The sequence below is a fragment of the Equus przewalskii genome, chromosome 14 (genome assembly GCF_037783145.1).
Source record: "Equus przewalskii isolate Varuska chromosome 14, EquPr2, whole genome shotgun sequence".
Lineage (NCBI taxonomy): Eukaryota > Metazoa > Chordata > Mammalia > Perissodactyla > Equidae > Equus > Equus przewalskii.
Window position 1 is genome coordinate 54,355,697 of NC_091844.1, and position 12,110 is coordinate 54,367,806.

Sequence of the window (12,110 nt, forward strand, 5' to 3'; positions counted from 1 at the left end):
GTTCCGCTTCTCAGTGGCCCAGGGTTTGCTGGTTCGGATCCCAGGTGCGGACATGGCACCACTTGGCACGCCATGCTGTGGTAGGCGTCCCACATATAAAGTAGACAAAGATGGGCACGGATGTTAGCTCAGGGCCAGGCTTCCTCAGCAAAAAGAGGAGGACTGGCAGTAGTTAGCTGAGGGCTAATCTTCCTCAAAAAAAAAAAAAAAAAAAATGAATGGATAAACAAAATGTGGCATATACATAAAATGAAATGTCATTCAGCCTTATAAAGGGAGGAAATTGTGACATATGCTACAACATGGGTGAAACTTGAAGACATTATGCTAAGTGAAATAAGCCAGACTCAAAAGGAAAAGTATTGTATGATTTCATTTGTATGAGGTAGCTAGAGTAGCCAAATTCATAGAGACAGAAAGTAGAATGGTGGTTGCAAGGGGTTGGGGGAGGGGGAAATAGGAGTTAGTGTTTAATGGGTACAGAGTTTCAGTTTGGGAAGATGAAAAAGTTCTGGAGATGGATGGTGGTGATGGTTGCACAACAATGTGAATATACTTAATGCCACTAAAATGTACACTTAAAAATGGCTAAAATAGTAAATTTTATGTTATGATTTTATCATAATAAAAAACAAACAAACAAATCTAGGAGTATTTCAGAAAATGGTCATAAGTATATGGAGCCATAATCACGAGCCAAGATATCCTTGATCAACAGGGGAAAACATTCTGCTACTAAATAGCAAGGAATTATAACATATGTTAGTTATTTTATAATACAGTCAGTTATTTTGCCGAATTTGACCAAACCCAGCTATTTTTGTATAATTCAAGCAAAACAGTACCTAAATTCTATACTATAAGTCTAAATTCAGAAAGTAGTCTTTTAGACATTATCAAGATTTTCTATATAATTATTGTGCCATTAAATTGTCTAGTCAATCATATCTACGTCATTTTAATAAGCTCAGAAACAGTTTTGCTTAACTGTAATAATAATATAATATATATACTTTTAATAGTAAGGAAACTAATTCTATTTTCAGGAGTTTAGGATGGTTAATGTTTAAAAAAAAGATGACTATGGTTTAACTTTTTTTCAGTTGTGGTAAAATGTATATAAAATAAATTTATCATTTTTTCCAAATGAAAAATAACTTTGTTTTAAGCAAAAGAGAAATGGATTATTCAACTTTTTTCCAAGATTAACATTTGTGTTTCCATTGCATTGGAAATACTTGTGTTACTTTTACCTTCATAGCAAATGACAGCTAAAAAAATTTTTTTAAAAGCCAACAACCTCTTAAAACAGAGAACTGAACCACAGGAAATGATCTATTACAAATTATCTAAAGTCTGTGGAAATGTTCAGTCCATCTATAATTATTCTATGAACAGTCACTTTAAAGATAAACAGTATCTAAAGCATCTGGCAATATTATTTTCTCAAGTTGCTGGGCTTTGTCCAACACAAGGAAATTATGTGTGAAATTAATTCCAGTCGCAAAACACTCTATATTAGGAGTGAAATGTTTTCCATGAATTCCTTAACGACTCAGCAACCTACTTTGGAGCCCGGCCTATGGCTCCCCTTCCCTCTGTTCATCATAACCCCGGCCTCTCCTCTCTCCTAAAGCAGGCTCCAGCTGTTTGGGGTTCCAGGGAAAGAAGACCAAGAACTCACAAAGTGGGGTGTTAAAGAAGCTGTGGAAAGATTTGGCTTCCTGCAGAAACCAAAACTTCCACAAGGCCATCAGGCCCAAACCCTCTTGGGCCTGGAGAAGTGGACTAGTGAGGGGATATAACAACGTGATGTGACAATCAGGGCCGGAAGTGGAGCCGGCGCACACCCAGGTAACCCAGCGTTTTTCACTCCTTTCAGCCTCGGGCCACACTACCTGGCAGCTCTGGTTCCTTCAGCTCTTCCCCACTCTCACCATCTCTTCTCAACCAGACCACCATGACCCACCCTAATTCCCAGGCAGCTTTGACTATTTGTCCATTAAAGGAGAACAAATGAAAAACTACATAGCTGTAAAATTCCATGTTTATAAAAAATAATGTCAGGGGGAAAGGGTGCTTATAAGCGAAAAAAGCAAGATCTAAATGTACATTTACAAACACTGAAAACACTGAAAGAAATACCTCTGCAAGTTAACAGTGGTTATTTTTTATGTGATTACGGGTGCTCTTACTTTCTTTGTCCCTTTCAGTATTTTTCCAAGTTTTCCAAATGAGCATACATTACTTTTGTAATAAGTAAAAGACAGTAAATTACATTTCTTTAAAAGAAAAAAATATCACTGGACAAATAAAGCCAACATCATCTGTATCCAGCTACTTATGGAAAAACAATTGTCCTGTTAACAATTCCATACTCTAAAGCTCCTAATGGCCAAAATATAACAAGTAATTGTCAAGCCCTTTGTTATTTGATCCAGGCACAGCAATGGTTCGTGTTAAACTCTGACAAGAGTAAGACATTTCAGATTTAAAATTTTTTGTTTTCCTTGGCTAAGACGGGTTCCCAGGAAAATTGTGAGAAATGTCACAATTTTCCAAATCTGATTTGGCCAACATGTGGGAGTCATTGTCAGGAAAACACCACCAAAGAGTTTGAGGTTTTCCTCAAGTTTCTACTTCTTTAAGGTCAGCAAATAAAGAGAATTTCTCCTTCCTCTAACTCATAGTCTTCCCACGGATGAAGCTTCAACAGTATTAATTAGCATTAAATTCAATGGTAGACATAATATCCAGCTGAAGCAAAAACTCAGGGCTGAATTAGCTCACACTTGGATGGATATTGGAAAGATTTAAGCTTTTCAAATTTGTTTTTGCCAAGTGAATTCAATGCCCAAGTGTTATTTGACATATTTTTGTTTGTTTGCAGGCTTGCAAAATACGCTATTAGTTGGAATGCCAGCTATCTCACTTCAGCACAGGCCAGAACATGGGTTCTTTCAAAACCTCTTTGAAAGCATTACAGTTTAAACACATAGAAAGTGAGTGTAAGCCTTCAGCAACAGAAAACTGTCCCTTCAAATTCTGATTCACATAAGCCTTCTCATATTCACCCTGTGGACACTACTGGGTATTTACTAAACTGTTCCCAGAGCTGGCTCACTTACCGTAAGGTGTCACTTGTGATTGGTATGCTGATTAAGTCCAATAAAGAGGTTCCGCCACCTAGTTCCCAAAAGTGAGCAATATCTTTTGGCTGAAAAACAGGTTTATTTCACATTAAAATTTTTTGATATTTTGAATTTTAAATACTTCTTCTACTTCATTAGCACCAACAAGTAATAATTATGGATACAAAATATTATAGTCCTCAATTAAGCCTTTCTTGGCAGTCAAAACTTTCCCCTTTCTCTATCTCATCCCTCAAAATGCACCAAAACATCTACTCCAAAGAACAAAGATGAAACATTAGGAATATATATGTGTACATAAATGCCCTAATTCTAGTAACACCTTAATAGAAGATACAAACAGTGCCTCAATTCTGTAAATATCACATAGCGCAGAGACTCAAGTTTGAAATAAAATTAACCAGTTAGACACATTTGGTGTCATCTTTTTTAAAACAGCTATCATTCTCGATAGAAATAAAACAGCTGAATAGGAAAACGTCCTGATTTAGGGAGGCAGAAGCTCACAAAATAAATGAGACATACAGGTAAGGCATGAGAAAATGGGATGAAGAGATGGCAGTCCCAGCTGCAGATCAGGATTACGTGAGCGAAAGAATAAACAGTCTGCCCGTGCCTGACGCCCCTGGGGAATCTGACAGGTGAGCACTGTCAATACAAGTGGCAGGTGGGCAACAAGAAGAGACTAAGCAACTGCTTCCCTTTTACAGGACTCTTAAATATGAGGGGCACGAAAGAGCGAGGGAGCCAAGCAGCTTGGAATCAAGGCCATCTGTTCCCTCACCACTTTCTTAGACTGCCAGCAAATGGCAGCTCTGCTTCCTCCCTGATGCTGAGAAGCCTTCCTAACACCGAGATCGTGTGAGGAGCTGACAAAGGGCGTCCATGTAGAACTCACAGGGAACATGCAATCTGAGAAAGACATGAATCTTCCAGAATGAATATCGAAAAGTCCAACTTGATAGCACAAAGTTTAGAGGAAAAAACAGGTGAAAAAGAATCACATGAGTTTTCATATATCTGTTACCATGAACTTGGAAGAGACAGATGGTCATTAAAGCAAGTTTTACAAATATATATATATTGTATTTTTGACAAGTTATCATCTCATAATCACTAAAATTGTTTTGCTATTGATATCTGAATCATTAATGTTTGTGGGGGAAATAATTTTTCATTGGAAAATGTCCCTTGATTCACAATTTGATGAAGGGAAGTTTTTTGGAGCTCTCTCAAAAGTTAAGTTTACGCACGTTGTCTCAAAGTTTCCAATGAAAAGGATAATTCCATTTCTAGGTTTGTCACTCACATCAAAATTCATGTGAGTCAAAAAAATGAAGTTCTCCCACATCTCAATATATTACGTTCTCTTCTCTTTTTAATCTCACAGTTTTAATAACCAACTTTTATTAGTGAATCCAGGAAGCAGCAACAGGCAGTTTTAACTCTTTACACATTATCTAATGATTGAACATTAGGACTAGATCAATCTATAAAAATTTGTCTGTGTTACAGGAGAAATGGGATCTTTTATTCTAGATTGTTCTTCCATATACCTAACTTTATTTAAGAAATGACCTCTTTTCATTTTAGAACTCCAGAAGAGAATTCTATTTAGGATTTTTTACCCCCCTAACATACACCATAAACTCTCTCTATCCTGAGTAATTTCTAACTTTCTTTTGAAAAGATACTAAATCCAGTGAAAATAGGATTTTGACCTGTTAGGGCCTTCACTCTCAAATAGTATTGCCAACTTCAAGATGTATATGTAAAAACACTAATGATTTGGATTTTGAGCAGTATGTTTTCATAAATGTTCCACAGGTCAAACTCATAGCAGATTTTTTTGGAGACAGAAGGAACTCACAGTATCATTCTCATTTGAAAGAAGAGGGTACATCACATTAACATAATTAATATAAACATGCCAAAAAACTGCACAATAAAGTTACAAAGAAATCTTATTCCAGCATTTTAAGACATAATAAATGAGAAGGCTAAAATATTTTTACAGTTTTGGTTGGGTGCACATCTGCTGAGTTGCATGTGAAGTTTATAAGCGAATAGCTATGAAGTGTACAACTGGATATGTTTACTGATTGTAGGTAAGATGGAAAATGGAAAACAAAGTCAGCATCATTACTTCTCCATCTTCGGGCACAGCAATTCCACATAAAAAGACACTCACTATGTTATGCCCTTTTGCTTTTCTTCCATAGGTATATTCCAAAGCTAAGGTTGGTTTTGGTGGTTCATCCCTGTACAATAAAGACAGACAGTGTTACCATCATGGATTTTCGTATGCTATCATCTTACCCGATTCAGTTTTGCTTCCTCTTAAAAACTTTATTAGTAGAGAAGTTACCTTATATAGTAGCATTGAGGTAAAAATGATAAAAATTTTATATAAAAAGTAAATAAGCCTTCAAAAAACCATCTTAGTGGGTGCTGTGGTCACCCCTAGAGGTACTGTTGGGCTAGGGGAGAAGGCATGGGGATGGCAGTATTGATGGCCATGTTAGGACACAAGCTCTCCGCATACAGGCCAAGTGGGAAGCACTGACATCAGGTTTATGAAGGACCTTAATGTGGGGAGCTGGGAATCCGATGACTATCAACTGAATGGAGACATTACTGGAAGACTTTAATACAGTTCTCTATCTTAAATCATGGCTGAAACCTGGGTACCATTTAGCTAGTGGGAGCTGCAAACAAATCACTTCAAGTCCTAAAAATGAACAAATGATTTGATGAATTATTTACACCACAGCTTATATTGCTTGGTAAGTAGTTTTAGGGTATATATCTATCATCTACCTATTTAAGAAGTTTTTTTTATTCTAGTAAAAACCACATAAATTTACTGTCATAACCATTTTTAAGTGTACGGCTCAGTCGTGTTAAGTATGTTCACATTGTTGAGCAACTAAACTGCAGAACTTTTTCATCTTGCAAAACCAAAACTCCATACCCATTAAACAACTCCCTATTTTCCTCTCCCTCTAGCCCTGGCAAACACCATTCTACTTTCTGTTTCTATGAATCTGACTGCTCTAAATACCTCATGTAAGTGGAATCACATATAGTATTTGTCTTTTTGTGATTGGCTTATTTCATTTAGCATAATGTCCTCAAGGTTCATCCATGTTGTAGCTGAATAATAATGGTATGAAACAATTTTTTAATTTGTGCTTTATATTTATTAACTATTCTGTATATCATCCCTACATACTTTCTTTTTTGTTTCATTTTTTTTTGCTGAGGAAGATTCACCCTAAGCTAACATCTGATGCCAATCTTCCTCTTTTTATATGTGAGCTGCTGCAACAGCATGGCCACTGAGAGATGAGTGGCATAGGTCCATGTCCAGAAAGTGAACCTGGGCCGCCGAAATGGAGTTCGCTGAACATAACCACTAGGCCACCAGGGCTGGCCCTACATATATCTTTTTTGATACATATATAAAATAATATTTGGCTATATTTTCTGTAAGATAGTAATTTTCTTTTATGAAACAAAATGCTTTTAAGACAAAATTTATAAGCTCTTATATTTAACCTACAATTTGCAGAATTTTCTTTTTTCTAAGTAGACCATCAAGGAACTGAAATTAATAATTTTGAGTTCAATGTAGTACTTTATCCTAAGCTGATGTTATGGTAGATGACTTGTTAGTAGTAGGAAACACATATGGCCTAAAGAGAGCCATGATTTCTAGGGAGGGAAAGACAATGCAGGTGTCACTGTGGATGGTTCTTCTAAGAAACAATTCTGTTGGTGAAAGGAATTACACAAAGCCAGGATTCCAGAACTGCTATTCTTTAATAATATTTTTTCAAATGAATGTTTCTTTACTGTGACCCTGAGACACAATTCCATCTCTGGATGTTTTTGGAGAAGTTATAAGAAATAGGCATTAGGATGAAGGGAACAGAGAAATATCTTCCAAAATTGGTTGAAGACTTTCCTTATCAACTTTCTGCAACATCTACCAATCATAATGCTAAATCTTAATCTAATGGCCAGATAGAAAGTTAGGAAGTATAGAAAATAAATGGTAAAATGTAGTTTGAGGACCAACACTGTGCTTCAAAAATGTATCCATGAGCAATTTAAAGATTATAATTAATGTTCAAATAATCGTGGACTACGTAAAATGAAAATAATTTAAATATCAGAGTAGCATAGCCAAAAAGAAGGTAGGTACTATCATAGCTATGTTAATTTCTCCCCCAAATAGGCAAATCCAGTATTAATCCTGTATAATTTTTTTTTTTTTGGTGCTTGCTGTTGGTTTTATCTTTAAAGGAGATCTTCAAGGCCATACTATGGATTCACTAAGAATTAAATTATTTTGTTTGGGCCTCAAAATTGTTCTCCTTCCATAACTATCTAACTTGCCCTATACAACTAGAATAAGCAACAAATGTAGTCTAAAAGTTAACTAACACTTACCTGTCAAGACACCTTAGAATAATAGTAGTCTTTCCCTGGAAATTAAAAAAGAAAGAATATTGTGTTAATGTCATCCATATGTAAAATTTTATTATTTTTCATAATTGTGGCCCAAAATAGCTTTTTAATCACTTTAATGATAAATTACCTGGAAACTAGAAACTTTCAGAATTGTTCCTAAATTTGATTAAGTGGAAAAAGTTAACTGTCAACTTTCCATCACAGTGTAACTACACTGCTATTATTATAATTATAAAGTCCTGCAGATGACAAATACTAGCAAATCATACCTCACTTTAGTGGTCAACTTGGCAGCTGTCTTAAATTTTCTCTCTATTCATCAATGCTAATGACTGGTTAAGCTGATGATTAGTGTCTTCTAAAATGTTTGAATTCCAATTGTTGAAGTGGAAATAAAGAAAAAAGATAACATACAAATAAAGGACATGTTACAAGTAAGTTCAAAGTAAGCAATCCACATACTGGCTCAGAATATTTTTGGGTTTTTTATTCCTAGAGGATGTACATTCTAAGTTTCTTTTTAGGAGTCAGGAAATATAGGTTCTGGCCATCTCTGCCACTCATCACGAAACTTAACCTCATGTCTTAGTTAGCAACTGGCTCAATGGTTTAATCATTGTTTGTTTTTTTAATAGTAAAATTCTTTTTTTTTTTAAAAAAAATGATCTCTTACAAGAAAACAGATAAAAGAGGAGCAGCAGGGAAGGCTCTAATGGAGGAAACTGTTAAGCTCCAAAGAAAATAGTTTGGAAAACCCCGAACTGCCAAAAACACAGAACATTTTACGATGTATTATTTTTACTAAAAAAATCTGTAATTTTTACCAAAAAATGTGCTCATAAATAAATTACTCCAGATTACATCTGGGATACGATTAAACTGAAAGACTTTTTTTATAGTGAGAAATAGAAATTAATAAGTGGAATAGACCCAAAATGTATATTATTGAAGGATGTTTATTAGCAGGTGTTATATCAAAGTGAAAAACTAAAAACAACCTAATTGTCCTAAAATAGGGTATTGGCTAAATTAATTGTGACAATCCATATAATGGAATGACAAGTAGCTATTAGGAATGATGATGTAGGAATAAACTGACTAACATTTGAAGATTTAACAGGTAGAAGAGGAATTAAATTTATTCCTATACTTTTACAGTTCAGAATTAGCACCAAGGGGTAGAAGTTACAGTGAAACAGACTGAGGCTTTCTAGTAACTAGGATTTATAACTAGGATTTTCAAGTAAAGAAAATTGAAATAGGCTGCCTTGTGGAAGTGAACTCCTCTATTGCTGGAGATATTCAAACCTAGACTATACAACCACTGTTTACAGTGGCTCTTAACCTTTTTGGGAGGTGCTGGAACCCCGGGAGAATCTAATTTCCCACAAAAATGCACCCATGAACAATCATACAATTCTGCATACATTTCTAGGGCGTTCACTGACTCCAAGAAGTACTTCCATGAACCCCAAGGTAAGAATCCCTATTGTAGAAGACTGGGGTGTCTCCAATGTTCCTTCGGTTTCTATGACTCTAGTTGAGGTAAGTGAAGGTTACATGTATCATCCCCTATATGCTTCACGTTTTTATCATCTATGCGCTTGTTTCAGTTGTACAAGCAACTTATAAATAATAATAATGATCATCAGATTAGCATTTATGGTGCCTTTGTGCAAACTGGGAAAAGATGACTCCTTGGGCAGTCTAATTAGAAACAACTGCCCCTTCCTCTGGGATGCTGCAGCCCACATCAGTGCACATCACTTCACAAGAGGCACTCAGGCTGGATATTAGTCTCCATTCACCCATGAGCAGGGCACCCTCATACAGGGCACAAGCAGCTCCAGTGTAACCAGAAGGCAGGAGAATGGTCATCTGATTAAAGAGATGAAGTATCCAAATTTTTAACAAAGTATTAAAATAAATTTTACTACTGGTTGTTAAATCATCACAATACTTGAAAAAAAAAAAAAGAGGAGGAAAAATGCATTACCCCATTTTTACTGCCAATGAAGAAAACAGATTTTTCTCCAATTTCAACTCCATCACTTTCACTTCCATTACTTCCTCGTTTTTCCACTTCAGCTTTTGCAATTTCCCAGAGAGTGTCACTATATGAGAGGCAGAAAAACAAAATTCAGGGAAACAAAAAGAATCCTTTCAAGTATTTATTTCAAGCTCAGAGAAATTTTATTTCAGTCAAATTTATAAAACAAATCAACATTTTCTGGGGGACAATAAACTCGTAAAACTTCTGAGGATTAGTCATTTTCTTTGTACTGCTTCACAGAAGCTGAAAATGATAAGCAGAGCCTTTATCATCAGGATTTGAGGCTGTCTTATTTTGGGGCTTCCAGACAAGGTTGAAAGCTGTGTGTGTTAGCTTCTCAGACACACATGAACGTACAATGACTTTTGGAAATTTACAACTTGAAAACCACCAGCATCTTGGAAAATGGGGAAGGTGTAAAACCAATGTACTCTTGCTCCCTGAAATATTTCTTTTTTTGGTTTTTGTTCTTTAAATTATATTTTTGGGTCAAGATTCCCTTTTTCAATATATAAAATATAAAGAAGGAAAAAAAATCACCCAAAAGCACATTTGAAAATCATATTTCCAGGGGCTGGCCCCGTGGCCGAGTGGTTAAGTTCGCACGCTCCGCTGCAGGCGGCCCAGTGTTTCGTCGGTTCGAATCCTGGGCGCGGACATGGCACTGCTCGTCAGACCACGCTGAGGCAGCGTCCCACATGCCACAACTAGAGGAACCCACAACGAAGAATACACAACTATGTACCGGGGGGCTTTGGGGAGAAAAAGGAAAAAATAAAAAAAAATCTTTATTAAAAAAAAAAAAAAAGAAAATCATATTTCCATTCGTCTCTCTACATACATATAAAACTTTACACAACTAAGATTATGCCTTTTTTAAATTAAAGTCTAAATGAAAAATGGAGTATTGAACTAAAAAATACGGGCAAGATCTGATGTGTTGTGAGCCTGAATCTGCTACTTTCTACATATGCCAACTTGGGCAAATTACTGAACTTTTTCTGGATCCTTCATTCCTTTATTAGTTCAAAAAATATTTATTGAGCACCTAATGTATGCCAGCTTCTGTGCTAGTCCCCAGGCTCACTTCTGTTTGTTCATCTCTAAAACGCCAATAAAAAAGAAGACCAACCTTATAGGATTGTCGTGATTGATGGTTAAAATGTGATAATTCATTCAGTTTAGGACTTGGCTATATATAACTCCCTAAAATTATTGAGTATTTATAATAATTATTATTCAAGAACCAAGGATGAAGAAAGGGGCTATAAAAGACCAATATAAGTGTCCCTAAATATTTGTACTAAAATTCATACACTTATTTCACAGGTGAACCCCCAAGGACTCAGTCCAGGACTGTCTGCTCTTCATTTACACACCGTTCTTTCAAAATGTGATTATCTGCTTTCCAAGTTTCCAGCAGAGAGAAGGAGGTGCTGCAACCAGTCGTACCACTGATGGAAATTTATAACTATAACCATAACTTTATAACTGTAACCAATTATACCGCCGTGGGAAGGAAGCCGACGGTTTTTCAAACTAAGGTCCATAAACTCAACAGAGACCACACCAGAGATCCACAAGGTGAGAAAAACAGATTTATCCTGCTCTGTGATGGACTGCAGGATCCCTCTCTCCCCAACGTCCTTATAAGTTGCTCATAGAAGGTTTTTAACCTTGAGAAGAGGTAATTAAAATTGACATCATAGAATTGAAGAGCTAAAATGTATTTTACAGATCTTCACCTCCCCCCCCTTTTAAACGTGACCTTACGCTTTTCACAGAATTTTGCAAGTTTCCCCTGATTTACTGTCGTGAACCCGTTTACCAGGAGGGGAGATCCCTGAGGAGGTGGCTTTGTGGTCTAGTTCACCGCCTGAACCCCTGCTCCTAGAACATTCCCTGGCCAGCAACAAACTTTTATTGAAAAGTGAATGGCTGCAGTTGAATGATCTTTAAAAATCTTTTACTTTTCTCCCTGGGGAAGTTTTCTACCTGCTTGCGGCAGAATCTACAAGCTTAAGGATAGTTCCTACGGCTCCCTGACCGTCCAGACAGGGGTTGCAAACAGAAGAGACGCACAATTTTCTTCCACCAGTAGGCCCGCATGAGCTCCTCTCCCTAAAATCACCCCTAGCGGCCTCTCCCTTCCCTGTCCCTTCCAGGCTGGGTTGGGAGAGAGGGGAGGCTATCAAGGGCAGCGAAGCTGGGCGCAAGCAAAGTTGCGAGGATACCTGGGCATCGTGGTTCGGCCGCCTCAGTGTCGTGGCCTCAGAATAGGACCCAGTTTAGAATCAGAAGGATCGCGAGCTCCGAGATGGACCTGGGAAAGCAGGCTCTTGGGTTGCCATGGGAACGACGTCGCAGGATGCGTTGCGTGCGTTAGAGGGGCATCATGGGAAATGTAGTTCTCAGCGGTCCTTTTC

General features: G+C 36.8%; 1 protein-coding gene across 3 annotated transcripts in view; it reads right to left on the bottom strand.

Annotated features, from left to right (window-relative positions):
* DYNC2LI1 (dynein cytoplasmic 2 light intermediate chain 1) overlaps positions 1-12,110 on the bottom strand; it is a 38,404-nt gene extending 26,294 nt beyond the window's left edge. For all 3 annotated transcript variants that reach the window (XM_070572770.1, XM_070572772.1, XM_070572771.1), the window contains exons 1-5: positions 11,919-12,110; positions 9,628-9,745; positions 7,611-7,645; positions 5,344-5,413; positions 3,129-3,217 (exon numbers count right to left, since the gene is read on the bottom strand). In XM_070572770.1, coding sequence (XP_070428871.1) covers positions 3,129-3,217; positions 5,344-5,413; positions 7,611-7,645; positions 9,628-9,745; positions 11,919-11,926 — 320 coding nt within the window. In that variant the 5' untranslated portion in view covers positions 11,927-12,110. The remainder of the gene's footprint in view (positions 1-3,128; positions 3,218-5,343; positions 5,414-7,610; positions 7,646-9,627; positions 9,746-11,918) is intronic.